The sequence below is a fragment of the Amblyraja radiata genome, chromosome 18, assembly GCF_010909765.2.
Source record: "Amblyraja radiata isolate CabotCenter1 chromosome 18, sAmbRad1.1.pri, whole genome shotgun sequence".
Classification (NCBI taxonomy): domain Eukaryota; kingdom Metazoa; phylum Chordata; class Chondrichthyes; order Rajiformes; family Rajidae; genus Amblyraja; species Amblyraja radiata.
Window position 1 is genome coordinate 36645272 of NC_045973.1, and position 23640 is coordinate 36668911.

The 23640-nt window shown below is 43.3% G+C and overlaps 1 protein-coding gene across 1 annotated transcript in view; it reads right to left on the reverse strand.

The window, feature by feature from the left end:
* The window catches only part of LOC116983406 (tubulin monoglycylase TTLL3-like), a 65729-nt gene continuing 42089 nt past the window's right edge, over positions 1-23640 (reverse strand). The window contains exons 13-17 of the mRNA XM_033037165.1: positions 13556-13745; positions 11582-11730; positions 9097-9340; positions 4422-4857; positions 1-2575 (exon numbers count right to left, since the gene is read on the reverse strand). Coding sequence (XP_032893056.1) covers positions 908-2575; positions 4422-4857; positions 9097-9340; positions 11582-11730; positions 13556-13745 — 2687 coding nt within the window. The 3' untranslated portion in view covers positions 1-907. The remainder of the gene's footprint in view (positions 2576-4421; positions 4858-9096; positions 9341-11581; positions 11731-13555; positions 13746-23640) is intronic.

Here is a 23640-nt window from a genome sequence, read left to right on the forward strand (position 1 = left end):
GTTCATCAAATGTAATAAGGTCCAGAGTCAAAGTTGAGCACTCCCGCAAATTGGCAGGGATGCTGATAGATATGTGATAACACTGGCTGAAACACTTGATTCTGTGATTATGAGCACATCAGTGTTTTATAACTGTGGTTACAATAGTTTACCATGGCGAATGTTGGGACGGTGCTATGACAGTAACCAATCAACAGATATTGTAGTTTTGAAAACAGAAAATAGAAAATATTAATAGATGGTGTCAGGTCCATACACATTTTACCACATGGAACAGTATTTGATTCCTTCTTATCTGTTATATTAAGTATCTTTCATACCTAATTATTTACATATATTTTGTTATTTTTCGTTGCATATTTCAATTTATTTGCAACATTTTCAGTTTAGCTGGCCGATTACTATATGTAAAAGGAGGTAGAACTTTAATAAGACAAAAACAATAGTCTATAACATACCAATGATAATAACAAAATGTCTGATTCATTCATTATTAAAATGACTTACAATTTCCTAGATACAACTATATCACCTGAGATGAGCACAGTTGTCTTTTAAACTATTACAAAACATTATCTTTTAAAAGAAACAAATTGCTTTAGAATATGCAAGTGCTGTCTACTAGCGTCAATGTTCAACAAGATAAAAGCGTTTTATACATAAAAATGATCTTCCAGGGCATAAATATCCGAAGAGAACTTGCAAGAAAAAGCATCACTCTTTTTCTGGTGAATGACCTGGAAAGAATCGATCCGCAAAGATGGCCTCTTATGGAAGCAGTGCAAAGGGTCTACTGGGATGGACCTCAAAATACTGGAAGGGCTGCAGAGGACCTGCCAGCAAATACTCAAATGATTGAAGAAGCCCAGTCCTTATAATGAAACCAATAGATAAGACAACAATTGTGTTACTGAAAGAGTGGGAAGTAGCTTGTCAGCAGATGTCTGTTCATCAGATTGATGGTTGCGTTCTGTTGGGTTTCTATATACTTGTTGTTGATGTCGCTTGATGCCTTAAACTGAGGATGCAAACCAGTAATATGAAGCTGTGGAATATTAGTGTCCGTCAATTGTAACCGTGGTGTATTGTACGAGTAACGCAATGGAATAGACTTTTCGTGAAGAGCCCTGATTTTGTTTGCATCTGTGGTACTTGAAGCTCTTGGGTGCTGCGAATCTTTAAAATGCAACAGGTCTAAGCTTAGATAGTTCAACTTCACCCGGAAGGGGTCTCTGAGTAACTGTTGACCAGGCAAGAGGAGGTTCCTCACAGATGTGCTCACCTGTGAAAATTTGGTCTTAGGTGGCAATTGCAGTTTTCCAGTTCCTTTGTTTCCACCTGCCTTGCTAAGCTTTGACATTTCATTTTGCTGCTCCACTTTGTCACAAGACTCATCCTTGGTAACGTTTTCAGTTGCACCTTCCTGAGCTGTGTCAACAGTGTTATTTTTGGTTTCTTCCAGATCATCCAAAGCCTTTGCAGAACTTGAGTCCAGAGCACTGCCGTCACTTAAATCACTTGCCGTCTTATCGGAGTGAGCACCACGATTTCTTATTTTGTGGATATTTTTGGAAACATGTGAATTCTTTGCCCTGTGGTTTTTGGAAATGTTGTGTGTTTTACATTTGCCATAATGATTGGGACCATTGTGATCTTGGAGGATATTGTTGGAATCCTGAGAAAGGGTGGAACTCTTTGAAGTAATGGGATTGGGCAATGTGTTATTTACATTACTAGAATTATTGAAAAAGAAAGGATATTTTTTGTTGGTCTTAATGGGAAATGGAGAATTGTTTGTAATGGTAACGTTACTGGTTTGTAACTGACTGTTTGTGTTGGTGGGATCAGTGGCATTTAATGTAGTTTCTGTATTTCTGGAAATGTTTGGATTTAAAGGATTGTTTGCAGTATTGGAGTTTTTGGAATTCAATTTTTCTGTTGTGATACTGGAATTAACAACATTCAGTGAATCCTTTTTAATGCTGGAATCATTAGAATATGATGCAATCTCTGCAACGCCACAATTATCACCGCTTGATGTATTTGTAGTGCTACAGTTACTGGGAGTTAAATGTTTAGTGTTGTTCGAATTTTGCGGGATTGGGCAATGGTTTGTGTTAGATTTATTGGGGGCTGAAGAATCATTTGCATTGCTGGAATGAGTGAGTTTCAATGGCATTTTTCCAACATTGTAAGGACTGGGAATTAAATGATTTTTTCCATTGCCAGAATTAAGCATAAAAGGATTCTTTGCATTAATGAAATTATTGGGATTGAGCAGATGGTTTGCAAGTTCATGTTTTCTGCTAATAAAGGAATGTTTTGGTTTGCTTGGGTTGATGGACACTTTTGAAGCGTCTTTATTTTTGGCATTTTCAGTTTTGGCTGATCTGTTTTCGTCGAGGTTCAGAGAATTTTGGTGGTTCAGAACTTTGGCAGCAATAGGTCTTTGCGCAATTTGAGAGAGGTGCATCCCTGAGCTATTATTCCTCTGAGTCAACAGGGATGGTTTCTTGATGTTTGATCCTTCAACCAGCAAATTTATTCCAAGGTACAGAGGAATGTTTGTTGTATTCTGTTTAAAAGGGAGAGTAAATCAAATTAGAAAACCAAATATGGCAAAACATAATTCTTATGGTTATTGCAAATTATTTAAATTATTTAGAATACCACCACAGAGTTGCAAGGTCAGAAGTCTGACTAATTGGCACAAAACATAGGATGGTCTTCTTCAACCATAAGCGGGTGACTTTCTCTCACCATGAAAATCATATAAAACTCAGAAGAAATGCAATCAACTTTGAGATGGAGAGTGGCGGGAAGAGGGCACAGAATAAAGACATGAAAGGCACGACTGGACAGAAATTTAATGCAGAAAAGTTAAACGGACATCTTTGACAGGAAGAATGAGATACACCATGAAGTAAACCACGCAACTTTAAAGAGGTTGCAGAAGAGAAACTCTGATTTTTTTTTTGTCTAAACTTTAATGGTGAAAGTTAAAATGTTACGTTGGATCCTGGACTTTATCAAAGAAGGGTCAAAATACAAAAAGAAGGAAGCTTTGCTAAATCTTTATGAAAAACTCTTTAAGCATCACCTGCAATACATTGGGGACACAAGAGACTGTAGATGCTGGAATATTGAGGAAAAAACAGACTGCTGGAGGAGCTCAGTATTTGCACAAGGAAAAGAACAGATGATGTTTTGTGTTGGGACCCTTCTATTGACTGTTGGAGTCTGAAGAAGGGTTCCAACCTGAAACATTGTTTGTCCATTTACTTCCACAGAGGCTGCCTGACCCACTGAGTTCCTCCAGCAGTTCGTTTTTAGCTCTTTAGAGACATGCCAAAGCCTTGAGGAGTATACGGAAATGTAATTAAATAGTACCTCGAATGTGGAGATGTTCACCTTAGAGAAGGATAAGATAACATTTTATGGAGTTGGCCAAGGTCATGAACATTCAGTAGATTATGAAGGAAAAAAGATTTCGGAAACAGATGAAGCAGTAAACAGAGGCTGAGATTTAAGAAGATGGGTGAAAGAAACAAAAGGAACAAGGGGATTGTTTTTAATATCCTAATGAGTCATTGTAATCTGAAATGCAGTGCTGAAAAGATTAGTGGAAGCAGATTAAACAGTTTCACTTAAAATGACATGGATTAGTAATTGAAGGCAAAATAATAACATAGCTGTGGAATTCTCTGCCTCAGAGGGTGGTGGAGGCAGGTTCTCTGGATGCTTTCAAGAGAGAGCTAGATAGGACTTAAAAATAGTGGAGTCAGGGGATATGGGGAGAAGGTGGGAACGGGGTACTGATGCAATGTAGCAAAATACATCCTCTCTCTCTCTCTCTCTCTTTTTCTCTGTTGTAAATATCTGGGATTCTGAGTGGCAAACATTGCGTTTTTTATTTTCCTAATAAAAATTGAAAATGGCAGACATACTCAGCACATCAGGAAGTATCAGTGGAAGGAGAAAAATAGTTAAAGCTTTAAGTCCGCTATTTTCATCACATCTTTTCCTTGTTCTAAAGAAAGGACATCAACGTCAAATGTGACTGCTTTTCTCTCTCCACGGATGTTGTCCGACATACTAAGTATTATGGAGTCATAGCACCATAGAGTGATACAGTGTGGAAACAGGCCCTTCGGCCCAACTTGCCCACACCGGCCAACATGTCCCAGCTACACTAGTCCCACCTGCCTGCGTTTCGTCCATATTCCTCCAAACCTGTCCTATCCATGTACCTATCTAACTGTTTCTTAAATGTTGGGATAGTCCCTTCTTCAACTACTTTCTCTGGCAGCTTGTTCCAGACACCCACCACCCTTTGTGCAAAAAAATGTTACCCCTTAGATTCTTATTATATCTTTTCCCCTTCACCTTAAACCTATGTCCGCTGTCCTTTACTGCATTACCTGTTTATATAAGAGCTCGAACTGGCCTGTGTCACACGTCTTCTCATTCTTCCGATCAATAACTACTTTGATGGTGTCCTCTTGAACGCTGCTGCACAAAGCGGCGGTGACTGGTGTAGAGGCTGACATGGTGGGACTACAATTAATCTCAATCAGCCATGGTTTGAAGTCCTCTCCCAACAGGAAATCAGCTCCATACAATTCAAAACTGTTCTTGCGTGGTTTCACAACATCCTGCATAATCTGCATGGTATTTACAATTGCCTTCTTCATGCCTGGGGAGATTACATCCTCATAGGTATTTGTGAAGCCATTTTTGCTCAAATATTCCTTGAACTGATTGCTGGACCACATGTTATCTTTAGGAACTAATGGGTGGCGGCTGGGGGAGGTCACATAATGTTTCTGGATTGAATTGTTACACAAGTGAATTGCTCTAAAGGATGCAAAGAGAACAATGTTAGTTGTTTTCAGATGGATTACAGTTATATTTTAACATTTGTATTCTGTTATCTGCAAGGAATCACACCATACCACTTTATCATGTAACATTTGCTATTTGCTTTTCTTATTAATTAAGTATGCATGGAAGACAGATTATTTACCTGATAGAATTATATAAAATTATGAGAGGCATGAAATGGTAGATAGTTAGAACCTATTTCCCAGGATGGAAAGAAATATCAATTACAAGAGGCCATAGCTTTGAGGTGAGAGAGACAAAGTTTAAAGGAGAAGTGAGAGGTAAGTTTTTTTTTTACACAGATGGTGGTGAGTACCTGGAATGCATTGTTATGGGTGGTGGTTGAGGCAGATACAATGGTGGCATTTAAGAGACTTTTCATGTCATAGGAGTGGAATTAAGCCATTCGGCTTAATCAAGTCTACTTTACCATTCAATCATGGCTGATCTATCTTTCCCTCTCAATCTCATTTTCCTGCCTTCTCCCCATAACCTTTGACACCATTACTAATCAAGAACTTGTAATTCTCCAATTTAAAAATACCAAATGACTTGGCCACCACAACCGTCTGTGGTAATGAATTCCACAGATTCACCACCCTCTGACTAAAGAAATTCCTCCTCATCTCCTATCTAACGATACGTCCTGGTATTCTGAAGTTGTGTCCTCTGATCCGAGACTCTCCTACTAGTGGAAATATCCTTGCTACATGCACTCTATCCAGGCCTTTCGCTATTCAGTAAGTTTCAACGAGGACCCACCACCTATTCTTCTAAACTCTGGCGAGTACAGGCCCGCTGTCGTCAAATGCTCATCATACATTAATCCAATCATCCCCCGGATCATTCTCTGGACTCTCGCCAACGCCATCACTTCTCTCCACAGTTATGGGGCCCAAAACTGTACACACTACTCCACATACGGTTTGACCAGTGCCTTATAAACCTCAGTGTTACATACCTGTTTTTCATATTCTATTAATTTTGAAATAAATACTAACATTGCACTTGCCTTCCCTACTACCGATTCAACTTGCAAATTATGCTTTTGGGAATCCTGCACCACCATCCCTTTGCATCTCCAACTTCTGCATCCCAGATAAGCACATGGATATGCACAGAATGGAGGATATGGATTATGTGCAGGCAGATAAGGGTTGGGCTTGGCATCATGTTCAGCACAGACATTGTGGGCCAAAGGGCCTGTTCCTGTGCTGTACTATTCTATGTGCATATCAAGCTTACACTTTAAGTCAATTGGTTTTCCATCCGTCTCTGGTCTGGGAAAGGTTCTGACCTCTCACTCGCCCCACTTTTGCAAGGTAGTTTTGGAAGGTAGTTTTATGAAAGAAACAGCTTCTGTGGAATGCAGAGTTTTTTTGGAAACATCTATAGGGATGAAGAAAAGGTTCTGTCTCTGTGGTTGAATGCTGCAGAGGTGCAACAATGATTTACACTGAAAGTGATTGGTTTCGGAGCAGTTGAGAACAGAATGGAAGTGCTATTAATTGGAGAAACAAGGAACTGCCGATGCTGGTTTATACCAAAGATAGATGCAAAGTGCTGGAGAAATTCAGCGGGTCAGGCAGCATCTCTGGATAAAAAGGTTCGGGAATATTTCCGGTCAGAACCCTTCTTTGAGTAAAAGTCAAAACGTCACCCAAGCCTTTTCTCCAGAGATTCTACCTGACCCACTGAATTGCTATTGATTTGAGTTTAATTTAAATGAAAGTTCCATAAAAAATAACCAGAAAGAAAAAGCTCAATTGGCCACTTCAATCTGAGACATAATCTAACACATTTTGACAGACTATATCAACACAATCCATGTTGCACACATTAACACCGACAGGACACAAAATGTAATTTTGCTGTAGAAGATCATGAATTTAAAGCATAGGTTTAGGTTTATTATTGTCACATGTACCATGGTACAATGAAAAGCTTTATTTTACATATTATCCTGTCAGATCAGGTAACACTCTTCATAAATACAATGAAGTCGAACTCAAGTACAATAGAAAGTGCAAAGGACAAAGAGTGCACAATATCGTTCTCAGCCTTGTAGAGAATCAGTTCCATAGACAATGTCCACAATGGAGTAGAGGTGAATCGGACAGTACCCTAGCTTATGGAATGACTGTTCAGAAGCCTGATAACAGCGGGGAAAAATGCTGTTCCTGTGCCTGGTGTTGCGGCTTTCAAGCCTCTGTACCTTCAGCCCGACAGGAGCAGGGGGACGACAGAATGACCAGGGGTGGGACAACTCTTTGATTATGTTGGCTGCTTCTCAGAGGCAAACCTTTTACTGCAGAATCGCAGAGACATTTTTCAATTTATATAAATGTGGAACTGACTAAATATCATGCGGCTGATATGAAAGTTATTTAACAAGCCTCTTCAAAATGGGTAAACAAGAAGCAGAAACTGCATCACAGGTCACATTTCTTTTTTTTTTAAATTGAGTTCCCTCTTAATGGTGTGTAGGGTTTGATTTTAAGTCCGGGTGCAACATGTTACAAAGCACACGGTGTGTCTACTGACGGGTAACACCAGTCTCTATAGTATACAATTAGCCAATTATAATAGTTGGGATGGCAACAAGAAAACAGCTACAGTACATCTATCTATATAATATTAAAACTCTGTGGCTGGCTGGTTGTGTGTGTGTGTGTGTGTGTGTGTGTGTGTGTGTGTGTGTGTGTGTGTGTGTGTGTGTGTGTGTGTGTGTGTGTGTCTGCCTGACTTGTGGGTGCCAGCCTTTGATTCGTTGCTACGCCAACACCAGACCTAGAAACGCCGAAATGTTTTCCATTTCGGTAGAGATTTCACTTTTCATTCCAAATATCCACTCCTCATTAAATTTTGTCGTGTTTAATAAAATTCTTCTCCCCCCCCCTCCCCCCCCCCCCCCCCCCCCACTCACTCATTTTGTCATCTCCTGCTGGCCAGCGACCATAACGGCTGCTGGTGCCCGCCTCTCGCCTCAAAGACGCCATTTAAAAACAGCCGCACTGCTGAGTGCTGGAATCTTATGTTCGGGAACGGCTTGTTGGAGGACCACGTCTCCCGTGGGAGCTACGGGTAGGGAACGGCTGCGTTGGGGGAGCAGACCCAACGGGTCTGCACTTGGTCTAGTAACCATTAAAATCAGGTTACCAGAGGTGAGAACTGATTCTAGGGGTGTAGACCCCTGTGCAAGATGAATGGGAGATTGGTTAATCCCAGGGCAGAGGAAGCTTTGAGTTTTTCTCCTGAGACCCAGAGGTGCACTTGTGTTTCTCTTGGCCCCTGTTTAGGAAACCAGGAAAGTTTTTGAAAAACGTAACTTACTTTGGATCCAATCTGGTATGTTAATCTTTGACAGCAATAGACCCAATCTGTTTATTCACAGTGTATTCCGGCAAGTTAGGCCAGGTAGCTGCACCCTCATTTTAAAATTTTACTCATTCAAACTGGGCCAGGAATAAAGAGGCCAAGTCCCACAATTAATTTTAACTGCCTCTAAATGCCAAATCACAATTTTATGGAATTGATGCTGAAAGAAACGAAGTAGTGGCAATGCGTTGAATTGCTAAATAATTGCATTGTTATATCTGTCTGTTTTACATGTCTGTCAGCATTTTCAAGAGTAAATCAAAAGACCATATAAAGTGCCATGATCTCTAAGACCATGGATCAAAAGCTGGGAAGTAAGATTAACCTCAAATCCATCAGGCAACGGAATCATCCTACAACAGCCAGAGAGCGGTGCTGAATAACTACCTACCTCTTTGATGACCCTCGGACTATCCTTGATCCAACTTCACTGGCTTTATCTTGCACTAAACATGATTCCCTTGTCATGTGCCTATACGCTGCAAATGGATCGATTGTAATCATGCATTGTCTTTCTGCTGACTGGTTAGCATGCAAAGCTTTTCACTGTTCCTCAGTACACGCGACAACAAACTAAACTGAACCGAACATCTCTGGCCTAAGCAGAGATGTGTGTGGTTGCCTTTCGTGTTGTTTCTGATAAGTTTCTGATTAGTGATCATTGCAGTAACTTTTGCAGGAAAAAAGAATGAAATGTATTCCCTGCATTCATTGGGCTAATTGATCAACATACCAACTCTGGCACTTGATAATTGGTTAATTCTTGCAGTTAAAATGATATTCTAAGATAGATAATAATTCTGAAATGCTTGAGATGATGGAACAGATACATACGTGTCTAGATTCTCCAAGGAGAATGCTTGAGTTGAGAAGCGCAGGTAACAGTCCTTATAGAACCAGATGGTCACAGGGTTCCAGTCTGTCACCAGGAACCATTGGCGCAGGTCAAATTTTGTCCCATAAATTAGTAGCGGATGTTCAATGTATTTCTGCACTACCCATTTGCCATCTGTAAAGAGAGTTGGGTGGCCGTAAACTAGCTTCATGATCTGCTCCAATCGGTCCATACAAGTGATTCCTGCGGAGATAGGCAAACAATGATCAGTCTTTGCAGCCCACTGTTACAATTCCATCAGCTTATGGTGTCACAGTTTGAGAGCAGTAGGGAATCAAGCACACTGATGTATTGAGGAGTCCACTGGTAATACTAACTTGAATAACATACTGAGAAACGTAACTGATGTCTGTCAAAGAGCACTGGGACCTTTGGGCCAGTGCGTCTATGCTGGATACGTTTTTGAGTTATTCAATTAATTCCACTCCCCTGTTCTTCCCTATAAACCTGCAATTTTTTTCCTTTTAGATAATTATTGAATTTAAAAAAAAATTACAATTGAATCTGCTTCCACCACCTTTCCGGCAATACATTCCAGAGCCCAATAAATGGTATTAAAAAGAAACAAACTATCTCATGTTGCCTCAATTCATTTGCCTTAAATTTGTACCATAGGAAACAATTTATTTTTATTTATTATATAAAAAACATTCAATTGAACACCTCTTTTCTCTGAATCTCTGTTTTTGTAAGATCAACGCCAAGGTTCCCCCGTTTCTCATGCTGTTGTAATAAAATAACTTCTGCACTTTCTTTAAGGACTTATTGTTATTAGAAAAGTCTGGTGTATAAATTAAATATAATGGATGGATGCATTGTAATCTTCAAGTCTGAGTGGAGTGGCTTTTTAAACAATGAATACCTCAATTTTAATCCTGTTTTTAAAGGAAGTGAATTGGAGGAGGTTAATTTCCCTGCTCCACCCATCCCTGACAATGACATAAAAAGTGATATGAAACCCCATATCTTCATGGCTCCTTCCAGAACTTCATATCACATTATTCCCAGACCCTTCCAATCTCCATTCGACTCTATGACTATGGAACACAGGTACAATCTATCTATTACGAAGTAGGGGCAAAACAAGGTTAATCATGTTCTGCAACTAAGTTCACTAGACTCAAGAGAACCATGTTCTCAAGGGTTTCCTAACATTGAATCAGTCTCCCCATCTTTGAGCTAACAGTGCCCAAAAATTCAGTTGAAGGATGACCAGTATTTGTAAACGATTCACATAACTTTTTGCTTTTACACTCTTTATATAGAGAGCTAAGTATCCCATCTTTTATCAAACAGCCTTCCTGCCACCAGCTATGTTTGGTTTATGTATATCCACGGTCTTTCTGTCCATGCACTCCCTAACATTGTACCATTTAGTTTATATTGTCAAATCTCATTCTACTTAACAAAATATATCATCTTAGTTGTGCTGTAACACCTATCCCTCCAAGAAAATCTTGTGCAGTTAAATCAGACAGTCACCTGTACAGAATAGCTTTGAGCAGGTGAATGGAATGAAGATGGTGGATCCTGTCAGGCAGTTCCATGAACAAACAGTCAGAGTCTTTTGACTTCAGAATGCCTCTGCACCGGAACTTTCAAACAAGCACCAAGATCTTTCTTGTGTAGGAAGGAACTGCTGATGCTGGTTTATACAGAGCGATTACTCTGTCTGCCTTGGCCTACGCAATCTCCCGGTTGCCAAACATTTTAATCCACCCTTCCCATTCCTAAATTGACCTTCCTGTCCTGGGACACCTCCACTGTCAGAGTGAGGTCGCACGCAAATTGGAGGAACAGCACCTCATATTTCATTTGGGCAGCTTACAACCCTGTTAACATTGTATGAACATTAACCCTTGCATTCCCACTCTCCTCCACCCTAGTCGTCCTAGTTCCACTGTTCGCATCCTTGTATCCCTTCGTCGTCACCTCTTCCCCAGCCAACAATGGGCCATTATGGGCTCCACCCTTCCTTGGTCATCTGTTCCCGGCCCTGGTTTGTTCTAGCCTTTTTCTACCTCCAGTTCCCCACCGTCTACTTTCAGTCTGAAGAAGGGTTCCGACCATAAATGCCACCCATCCTTTTTCTCCAGAGACGCTGCCTGACCCACTGAGTTACTCCAGCACTTTGTATCTTTCTTGATTGGTGGTGAGAAAGACCCTCCATAACATATGCTTCATGCATGGTTTCAGTCTCAGCGCCACTGCATGTTGCGTTGGAGGTGGCTGCAGTGGGGTGAGACCATCATCTATTTCTGTCCAGAATATATTTGAAGTACATTGATAACCTGGCAGAGCTTAATTTTAAAACTTACTTGTTTTCTCATGTTCAAATCTTAACAGAAAGCACAACAAACTATTTTTTTCTAACTTTATTTCTAGCTGTCCAAGTTCTTTGGATCACTGACATTGTTCCCATACCTCGACCACGAGATTGGGCTCCAGGTTTCACTATCCAGATGTTACGCATTCCTTCGATCTTCAGCTGGGCGTTCACCTTCTGTAGTTGCTGCAGCATTTGTTCACACATATCAGCATAAATATTCCAATTTTGAATTGTTGCTCCATCACTAAGACAAAGGCACATGACAATACAATACAAAGGTACAATTATCACAAACCAGTTCAGGTACACTACCAAGACATGCTGGGGTACAGAATTCGTTGTTTTTAAACTGCACATATCTTGAAAGAAACGACGTTATTTATCTTAAAAGTAAATCAGATCAAAGACGAGGAATTGTTTTTAACTTAGTGAGTGGTTAGGATCTGGAATGCACTGCTAAAGGCAGAGGTGGAGGCAGATTTAATTGTCCCACCCAAAAGGGTGATAAGTATCTCAATGTAAAGAATATTCAGAACGGGAGAGTGTCCTTTTGTAATGTGCCCTGAAATGGCAAAATGAGATTCATTCTTGCAGCAGCAGCAGCATGACAGAGTTGTACACACAGTACTCAATAATTAACACAGCAAACAAACAAAAAGTTAAATACATTTTAAAAACAGCGCAATCCAGGCAGTTTGTAATTCAGAGTTTAATTGGAGTTCATTGTGTTCAATAGCCTGATAGTTATGGGAAACTGGTACTGGCATTTATATAGATGTATAAGAAGGAACTGCTGAAGCTGGTTTAAACCGAAGATAGACACAATAAGCTGGAGTAACTCAGCGGGTCAGACAGCATCTCTGGAGAAAAGTATTAGGTGATGTTTCGGGTCAAGTTGAAGAAGGGTCTCGACCCGAAATGTCACCAATTCCTTTTCTCCAGAGATGCTGTCTGAGCCACTTACTCCAGCTTTTTGTATCTATCTTGCATTTATATAGAGCCAGTACTGACATGATGGGCCAAACAGCCTCTTACTTATTGTAACTATTCTTGGATTTTATGAATTTTATACGCAGGATGGAATGTGATGTTCTATTAATTGCATGTTTTGAAGACTTAATATGCACAAACGTTTTGAAAGACTCTGTTGTCTTTTCCTTAAAACAAATAGTATGTGGTTTGGAATTCTTGCCTGGTTAACCCGAGTGCTAGGTTGGGTAGAGTTTATTTTATACTACATAATCATATTATACTAAATATACATAAATATACAACATGGGAGTTAATGTCACAGTGCTCTTACTCTTACTTGAATCCTGGTTTAAATTCATCAATGTCATGTCTGCACCAATCTCACTGATTTCCTACGCCCTACAAACACCACCAACGTCTCAGGTCTCCCAGTCCTCCCTTTCTTTCTCAAATTATCCTCTGAACATTAATATATGATTTATTAAGAGGTTAATAGGCATCCACCCGATGTAACAGAAGTAATATGTAGGAAAGAACTGCAGATGCTGGTTTAAACCGAAGATAGACACAAAATGCTGGAGTAACTCAGCGGGACAGGCAGCATCTCGGGAGAGCAGGAATGGGTGATGTTTCAGGTCGAGACCCTTCTTCAGACTCGTCAGAAGTAATGTATCTTGGATTGCTAGTCGTGGCTGAAATCCTCTAGGAATGCTGAAAGTTGTGAATTTTACTCTGAGCAGTTAGATCAAATCTCTAAGAACGGGATTGGCAACTTGGAATTTCATGCTCACATTAATCGTTTTATAGCCTATTGGAGATATCATGTTTGAATCAAAAGCGCGATGGGATGGCACATTGGGTAGAAGATTGCAACAGGGTTGGCAGCAATGTACTGCACTGAAATTCAATCTCTGCATTATATTATAATGACAAAATTAGAGTATTGACAGTTGTTTGTTGCCAACGTATTCAAACTCCATCCCAATAGAAGCACCATAAATTTCCAAAGTTAGTCTGAAAATTTGTATTAACATCAATAAATTAATTTATCTGACATTGAACACACTGACCCAGATGGATGAATCAATAGTACTTACTGAATAACCCTGTAGTACTGCTGTATAGCTTCTTCCCAGCATTTTTCTGTGACTGCTGGTGGCGTGTCAAGACTCACATCAATATCCTTGTGTTCCATGGTGTTTAAATACTCTTCACAGGCACGGAGTGCTGTCTCAATCAGCGTGACAGAAACAATCCCACGTTTTCTTTGCGGCTCTCTTTGAAAAGCTGAGATAAAAAGTCCACATATCATTCTGTGTGATATGAGCCACTAGTTTGAGAATTATATTTACTTTAAGTTTTCTTTTCCAAATATACATCAAATTTCCTATCCTCCTTCCTTTATGTTGGGAAACAATTTCATAAGCACCAAAGCCATGCTCTAAATACTTAATTAAGGCAATCATTCTTGAGTAACCTATACCGTTTACACTGTGAAGCTGTTACAGATACCACTGTTGAACTCAATCTTCTGTTTGTCGAACATCCTCATGAGAGAATTTGCAATCGGGAGTCAGTGGCAGCTCAGCAGTGTTCTGTATTCTGTATTTATAACACTGCCAATTATAGTAGGGATTGTAATATCAAGTCCTATTAGCTTAACTATAGGTTAACTAGCTTCACAATATTGTTTAGATTGTTTTTAGTTTAATTTATTACTGTCACGTGTACTGAGGTACAGTGAAAAGCTTTTGTTGGCGTGCTATCTAGTCAAAGAAAGAAAGGACTAAGCACGAATGCAATCAAGTCATCCAAAGTGCACAGATAAAGGGTACAACATTTATGGCAAGATAAAGTCAGATTGAAGATAGTTGAAAGGTCTCCAGAGGAGTAGTTGGGAGGTCAGGACTGCACTCTGGCTGATGAGAGGACCAACCAGTTGCCTGATAAGCAACGCTGCGGGAGTGGACATCACTACATCGCTTGGCCAGGACGACCCCTGCAACTCTGACCCTGTGCCACCACCAGGATAGCGGGCCTTTACGGTAAAGCTAAGCCTGCAATGTTTTTTTTAAAAATTTTCCACTTGCAGGTTATAAGATGGCACCTAAAACATGGTGGCTCTTGTGCACTGACAGTGTGGTTTACTGTCTTACACTCTTACACTTGGTATTATTGCGCCTAAAGTATTTTAGGATTGTGACTGAACTCTATGCTAAAAAAGAATGTCACTGTACTTAGGTACATACGACAATAGCATACTGTAGAACCAGTGTTCTCTACTGTAAATGTAAGAGGAAAAATAAATAGAAACCATGGAGGATTGGATGTTTGAAGTTTTAGGGTTCAATTAATTTTCTTCAATTAATTTCAAGCAATATTTAAGTGCTTTGAGATAAAGTAAACCATGAGCTTTCAACATCGGATGAACAACACCTCACATTCTGTGAGGGTAGCTTATAACTCAATGATATGAACATTGAATTCTCTAATTTTAAGTAATACCCTCTCTACTGCCTTTCTTTTTTCTGCACCCCATCCCAGCGGCACCCATTTCTCCCATGATCTCCTACTCTTCCAGTCACCTTGAACCTTTCCTTGTCTTCGTACATGCATCTCCCATACCTAGGCCCTATATTTCCCCTTTATTCTCCCTCGATCCCCTCCCCTCATCCCCTTCCACCTTCATCCTTCCCTCTGGCATTAGTGCAAATTCCATCATCAAGTTCGCCGACAACACCACCGTTGTTGGGCAAATTACAGATAGTGATGAGTCAGAGTATAGAAGTGAGATTGACCGATTGACCAAATGGTGCCAGCACAACAACCTGGCTCTCAATATCAGTAAAACCAAGGAATCAATTGGAAGAGGAAAGATGAGGACCCACAATCCTATTTATATCAATGGGACAATGGTGGAGAGTCAAAAACTTCAAATTCCTGGGCATGCATATTTCCTGGATCCAGCACACTGATACAATGATAAAGAAAGCACATCAGCGCCTCTACTTCCTGAGAAGATTATGGAGATTCGGTATGTCAAAGAGGATTCTCCTGAACTTCTACAGGTGCACAGTAAAGAGCATATTGACTGGTTGCATCATGGCCATCTTTGGCTGGAATCATTTGATCAACATGAACACTTTTGATCCTATCCCCAACTTCAACTAAGTACCTTTTTGTTCCACACACTTCCACTATTTTCCCAACGTCCCATTTGTCTTGACTGGACTTGTTGGAAGGACTGAGTGACGAAGTATCACTACTAGTGGCTTGTGATCAGTCACTAGGTTGAATGGTCTGCCGAGAAGAAACTAATGGAATTTCTTAATTCCGAACACGATGCTGCATGCTTCCTTTTCTATCTGCGCATGGTTGCGTTCACTCGGTGACAGGGTGCGGGATGCAAAAGCAAATCGGCCTTTCCTGTTCGTCATTCATTACTTGGGAGATCACTGCACCTACACCATAACTTGAAGCATCACAAGCAAGTTTCATCTCACGTGTCGTATCTTAGTGAACAAGCAGTTTATCACTTGTCAAGTTTTCCTTGCAAATGTCATATGCACATTGCTGTTCCTGTCCCCACGTCCATTTCACATCTTTTTGTAGCAGATGATGTTGTGGCTTTAGCACAGTTGCTAAATCTGGGAGGAATCGTGCATAGAACTGCACCATCCCAAGGAATGATCATAGCTCTAACACATTGTTGGGTTTTCTAGCATGCACTATTGCTTCAACTTTCGCCTTCAAAGGGCGAAGTCCGTTGGCGTCTATTTTGAATCCAAGGTAGACCACCTCTGACTGCACAAATGCACATTAACTTTGTCACAATTTGACATTGTGGCAGTTCAATCGTATGAGAACTTGCTCAAGAATTTCCAGATGTTCTACCATGCCCTCTGTGAATATCAGTAGATCATCCTGGTTGCACACACAGTGCGGAATGCCTTGTAACATTTTGTCCATGACAGACTGGAAAATTTTAGGGTAGGATTTCACACCATAGGGCAGCTTTTTATATGAATACAGGCCCTTATGTGTGTTGCTAGTCAAGTACTGCTGACTTTTCTTATCGACATGGAGTTGGGCGTAAGCGTGAGACAAATCCAGTTTAGTGAAGACTCTAAGTTCTGCATATAGATCTTACAAGGTTGGTAACGGATATTGTTCGTCATCAACAGCTTGGTTGATTGTGACTTTGTAGTCACCACATAGGCAAACAGTTTTGTCGGCCTTGGGTACAGCCACAATTGACGTTGCCCAGTTACTCTGGTCTGTCTTCAAGAATACTCCATTCAGCTCAAACCTGTCGAGTTTTACCTCCACTTATTGCTTTAGTGCATATGGTACAGGTCTTGGTCGACAATAGACAGGTCTCACATCTTGCTTAAGTCGAATGTGTGCAGAGTACCCTGATATTCCCGTGTAACTGTCAGCAAAAATGTTTGTTTGTTTGCTTATGACGTTTTCCAGACGTGATTTAGACAAATCGACGCTGAAAATGTTCTTCCAGTCTAACACTATTCTACTCAGCCAAACATTTCCAAAGAGGGTTACTTTATTTCAGTAGCTGGCCACTATGATGGGCTGTGTTACTGACTGCCCATTATGCTGAAATTTACAGTTCATTTGTCCACGTCTCCAAAACTTTTCCCGAGTAGGTTCTCAGCTTGACCTTACTCTCAAACAATGGTATCTGTGGGAACTTTGTTTCTTTCTTTGTTGCCATCTCCATTGTGGTAGCAATCTTGCATGCTTTGCTCATGACCGAACAATCTGCTGCCGTGTCAATACACATATCGATTAACTGTTCATTTATCGATAGTTTAGTTCGAAAGCCCTTGCCTTGGCTGGTTGTAGGCTTATCGATGTTGGTTGCTTAAATGATGTACAACCCAAGTTCATTTCCATCTGGGTTCATCTCCAAATTGCGAACTCCTCTCTGGTGTTGTCGCTTGATTCCCGCAGATTGTTGGTTTCCTGTTTTAAGCTTGGCCCGCCATGCTGAGGCGATATGGCCTTTCTTCTAGCAGTTATAGCACTTGGCCATTTTGAACTGACAAAATTGGGATGAGTGATTACCGTTGCAACGATGACAACTGGCTGAACTTGGCTACCTGCCATACTTTTGGTTTTGGTTTAGCGCCTCTTGGTTTGGCCATTGGTACTGTCTTGTGACTGTAAACGGCCACTGCAGTCCGTGTTGGAGGAAACTCGCGAGCATACTTTGATGCCATCTCCATTGTGGTAGCAATCTTGCATGCTTTCTCGAACGTGAGATCTTGAATGTTCATGAGTTTGGACTGAATTCGTTCATCCACTAGACCACAAACAAGTCTGTCGCGTAGTGCGCGTCCGAGAAAGGTTCCAAAGTTAAGTTTTTCAAGGCAACAATGTACTTATGATTGTCTCATTCTGCTTCTGGTTTCTAGTGCCAAATTTATAGCTTTCTGCAATTTCCAGAGGCTTTGGGTCGAAATGTTTCTCGAACTTCTTCCTAATGTCATTGAATGGCACGTCTTTTGCCTTTATGGGCACAAGGAGATTCACGAGTGTGCCGTACACTTCAGGACCGATCGCTGAATCGCTTTCATGCGTTCGCAAACGGCCTTATTTGTTTCAGTCACTATCTCTCCTTCACCACTAATCTCCATTATGTTGATTGCCGTGAAAAACATGTTTGCTCTCTCCATATAGGAGCTGAACCGCTCTCTACTCTTGTCAATAGCGCCAAGGTTTCTGATGTAGCCCATGGACGCTACCCATCATGTTGTTCTTTTTTTTTTAAAGTTCGTTCAAAAACCCCGATTTCCTGTCTGTTCTGGTGTAACAATTCACCTAAAACTTAACTGTACAAAGGCTATTCAGCTTGAGGAACTCGACAAAAAAAAAAATCTTATACAATCCCAAGGACGGCATCTTGCCATGTAGACACAACATAGAAATAGCCTGACAAACTCTCGACGATTTGTCCAGCTACTGTTTTAAAATACAGTCCCCTGCATAGAAGGATCTGTGGCCTATCTTGTCCAGCTCACGAACAACTGTGACGCAGCTCCGTATTTACTGATTAAAATAGTAAACAATATTGCATGTTGCAAAACAGTCCTGCACTGTATTTAAAGGATGAGTTCACAAACTCTATCCCATCATCGTCGCCAATTTTGTTATATTCCGGTCGGCAGAATGAATAACAACTTACATGCAGGTTGCCTGGATCACGAGCGAGAGATTTATTACACAACATTCCCTGCTTATATTGAACACCAACTCATTAACATACACATGAATATGTATGAATACATTACACCCTCCATCAAAGGGATTTATCGTAGTTGCCTCCTCAAAAAGGCAGCCAGCATCATCAGAGACCCGCACCATCCTGGCCACACACTCATTTCCCCACTGCCATCGGGAAGAAGGTACAGGAGCCTGAAAACTGTAAAGTCCTGGTTCAGGAACAGCTTCTTCTCCTCAGCCATCAGGCTATTAAACACGACAACAAATAAGCTCTGAACGACAACAATTATTATTGCACTATAATTGTTTGTTTTTTGAGTATGTGTGTATGTGTATATATATATATATATACACACTGAACTTTTTTTCTCTCGTTTATGTACTATGCTTACATATTCTGTTGTGCTGCAGCAAGTAAGATTGTCATTGTTCTATCTGGGACATATGACAATAAACCACTCTTGACTCTTGACATTTCACTCCTTTCCTTATCTGACGACATCCATTGTTTCCTCTTCACCTTTGTAACTTACTTCACACACCAGCCCATCAAAACGCCCGTCCCCTGTATCCACCTATCACTTACCAGGAATTGTCCCGCCCTCACCTCACTTTTCCAGCTTTCAACACCCCCCCCCCCCCTCCCCACACCCGCCACTACACTCAGTCTGAAGAAGACTGCCCACTTGAAACGTCACCTGTCCATTTCCTCCACAGATGCTGCCTGTCCCGCAGAGTTGCTCCTGTACTTTGTGCCTTGCTCAAGGTTCCAACATCTGTAGTCTTTTGTGTCTCAAGCACTCCTACATTAAATATTGTGCAGGTTAGAGACAATGTAAAACTGTATACTGCTCCCTCAATTATGTCTTTGGCCCAATCTGAGAACAACTGCTACTTTTGCTGATTTTACTCACTTAACAAAGAGTGTATTTTCCACAAAGTGCAATTATTACCAAGCTTAAAGAATGGGATTCTGATGATAAAGAATATTTGGTGAAAAAGATGGGAGGGGTGCTGGTTTTAAAAAAAAATGATTAAATTAATTAGAAAATAACAATTATTTCTTCACTTATTGAAATATACCTTTAATAGCAGAATAATAATTAAAGTAAGAATGGTGTTGTTTATTTAGGGGTAACAAATTAATAATAACCATAGCTAAAAAGGAAAATGGAGGGGGAAATACAATGTTTAGACACGTCAAATTTACTGCCTACAATTCCTGCACCATGAGAATCATGTGTGTAGAGAGCGCCTCCAACTGGTCACGCACATCTATCTATCTATACATGACTAAAACTCTGATCTTGTGCTAATCCAGTTTGCGGGATTTTTCTATTTGCGCAAAAACGGTACGTGATAGTGCTAGTTTTTTTGCCAGGTTACTCATCGTTCTCCTGTGCTGCGAGTGCAGCAAGTTTAGTTCAGATCGGTGGTATATTGTAAAAGTTATCGAGGTTTAAAAATCTTAAAAAACGCGCGTGCGCAGATTCCTTCAGTCAGTGCTACACAGATTGGTCTCTTCTCCTGTCAGTCAATGCCACGGCCTTCCTGCCCCACCGGCGGCAGCTTGTCCCGCCTCACTCACAAACTCCTCTCTCCCCTCCTCATAGCAACTTGTCTATCGTCTCCCCCCACAACCGGTGGCGGCCGCAGGGAGGGGGGGGGGTTCAGTGGAGGCCCAGTGGAGGCCTTGGTCCCGTCTCTCTCTCCCTCATCACTCACCCCATCCCCCGCTCACCCTCTGCGGCAATAGCGGTCCTATCTAGCTGACCCCCCCGGGTCCGTCGCCTCCACCGCCGCCATTGCGGTAACTCACCCTCACGGCCATCTCGGAGGAGATCTTCTCCACCAGCTCATTGAAACTCGTGGTGCCCAGCCTGACGACCACCGACTCCATCCCCCCCCCCCCCCCCCCCCCAGCGACAGCAGCGAGCAGCCTGGCAGATAGGCGGGTGGACAGGGCGGGGACGGGCCGAGCGTCTGAGCCGGAGTGGGCAGAGGGAGGGAAGGAGAGTCGGGTTGCAGGGTGGCCAAGCAGTTTTCACGGAGTTTGAGTAACTCACACACACACACAATGCAAACACGTCCAATCGTCAAGTCAACAGGATCTAAACCACAGCTAACAATGAATGACCTGTAGAGGAAGGAACTGCAGATGCTGCTTTTTATGGAGGGAGGGAGGGAGGGAGGGAGGGAGGGAGGGAGGGAGGGAGGGAGGGAGGGAGGGAGAGGGGAGGGAGGGAGGGAGGGAGGGAGAGGGAGGCATTGGGGGAGGGGAGGAGGAGAGGGGAAAATCCTGGGGAGGTAAGGAGGAAGAGTGGGGGGTTCGAGGGAGAGGAAGGGGTAGGGAAGAAAGGCGGAAAGTGGGGAAGGTAGTGGGGAGAGTGGAGGAGGAGGGGGAGGTGGGGGGAGAGGTGGGGGGAGTGGGGGAGGTAGGGAGTGGGGAATAGGAGAGGAGGGCAGTGGGGGAGACCAGGAGGGATAGTGGGTGGGTTAGGAGGAGGTGAGGAGTGGGGGATAGAGCGATAGGAGGAAGGTAGGGAGGGTAGAGAAGTGATGGAGGGAGGGAGGGTGTGACTGAGGGTAGGGGAAAGGAGAGGGAGGTGAGGGAGGGATTGGGGGAGGGGAGGAGGAGAGGGGAAAGAAGAGGGAGCATGAAGACGAGGGGGAGGGAGTGCTGGGGGATGAGGGGAAATGAGTCGTGCCTGCGCAGTTGGGGGCCATGCGTGAGTGGTGCAATATTGCATTGGGGGGATGGGTTGCATTGGGGGAACGGGTGAGTGGTGGAATATAGCATTGGGGAACGGATTGCGTTGGTGAACCAGGCCTCCCGTGTGACAGGGACCCAACGGGTACCACTTAGTCGAGTGTTTATGATAGTTCAGCTTAAAGAGCTACTAGACTGCTCACCCATAGCTCCCAACTGTGCAGGCGCGCGCAGCTAACGGGTTCCCGTTGTGACATAAAAGATGGAGACATTACTGTGCAGGCTAGATTCCACCACTCACCCGTTCCCCCAACGCAATATTGCACCACTCACACATAGCCCCGAACTGCACAGGCACGGCTCATTTGTCCTCATCCCCCAGCACTCCCTCCTCTTCCTCTTCCCCCTCCCTCTTCAATCCCCAGAGAGGGAGGGGGGGTAGAGAGGGAGAGAGAGGGGGGTAGAGATGGAGGGGTAGCGAGGGAGGGGAATAGAGAGGGAGTGTAGAGGGAAGAGAGGATGAGGGGCAGAGAGGGTGGGTGGTAGAGAGAGGGAGGGGGTAGAGGGTGAGGGAGGGCAGTAGAGGGAGAGGAAGGGGGCTAGAGTTTGGGGTAGGGAGGGTGGAGAGGGAGAGGGTGAGGGAGGGAGAGGGAGGGGGGTAAAGGGAGGGGATAGAGTGGGGGGAGGGAGAGGGAGGGGGATAAAGAGGGTGGGAGTGGGGACAGATAGGAAGGGGCATCTCCATCTCCCCCCCCATCTCCTTCTACCACCCCACTCCCCACCCCATCTCCCTCCTCCTCATTTCCCTCATCCTCCTCCCGTCTCGCCCCAGGACCTACCCAGGTCGTAGAGCAGCGCCAGGGCCTGGAACTCGGCCTGGTTCTCGTTGTCGGCCCAGCCCTGACTTGGTTTCAGAGCTGGCTTTTTTTTCGGCCCTGGGCTTGGCTCCCACTCCTGCTCGAGCACCGGGCTCGGGTCCAGCCAGGGCCCGCGGCTCCACCCTCGCCACCAGGTGTCGGGCGCCGCCAGTCGCCACCACGCGAGTGTGCTGAAATGCCCCTCCCTCCCGGAGTGTCCCGCCTCGTACAGGTTTGAATGTGGTGATTTGCAGCTTAGGAGGTCCCGGGGTGCTTATGTTTGGTCGCGAGTCCGGATGTTGCACGATTTGGACCGCGTCTCCCCCTTTTCCATGTCTCTGGAGAGTTCAGAGGCCTCTTTGGAGTGCTCTTTTACCGGGGGAGAGCATTGATCATAAACCAGCTGGTGGCCTCTATGTTGTGGTACCGGCTAACCACTCTGGTCTCGCCCTCTTTATGTCATCATGATCTAGAGGAGGTTGGTGAACTTCTTCTGGGAAGAGAGGAATCATTGGGTCTCTGCTGGGGTTCTGAGTCTCTCGTTGAGTTGCTTGCGGATGATGGCTCCTGTGTCACAGATCCAGAGAGCATCGGTGCCTCGGTTCGGTCTTTCTCCAGGACTCTGTTCTCCGTGGGTACATCTAGTGGGGATGCGCAGGGGGTTCTATGGGAGGGCTTACCCGTAGTGTGCAAAGAGGTGGCTGAGCGCCTTGATGATCCCTTAACTCTGGAGGAGCTGACTGCTACCCTGCATCAGCTCACGGAGGGCAAGTCTCCAGGACTGGATGGGCTGATGGTGGAGTTTCTGCGATGTCCTGGGGGGTGACTGTATGAAGGTCCTGGGGGAGAGCCTGGGGGAGATCCCTTCTAGTGGCGCAGGGCAGTCGTTGTCTTGCTAACCAAGAAGGGCGATCTCCGCCTTTTGAAGAACTGGTGCCTGGTCTCGGTCCTCAGCGCAGAATACAAAGTCTTTGCACGGGCAATGGCGAATAGCCTGGGTCCCGTGCTGTCCCAAGTGATCCACCCGGACCAGTCCGACACAGTTCCGGGCCGGTTCATCCAGGACAATATCCATCTGGTTCAGGACCTGATCCTTCTGTCCCAGGGGGCTGGACAGTCAGTAGCCTTTCTCTCCCTTGACCAGAAGGCATTTGACAGGTTGGATCATGACTTCCTTCTTGGGACTCTGCAGGCGTTTGAATTTGGACCGCACTTCATGGCCCGAGTCCAGCTTTTGTACGCTGCTGCGGAATGCCTTGTTATGGTCAACAGCTCTTTGTTGGCCCCCATTCACTTTAGGAGGGGGGTACGTCAGGGATGTCCCGTGTCTGGCCAGCTGTATTCCATCTGTGTAGAGCCATTCCTGTGCCTT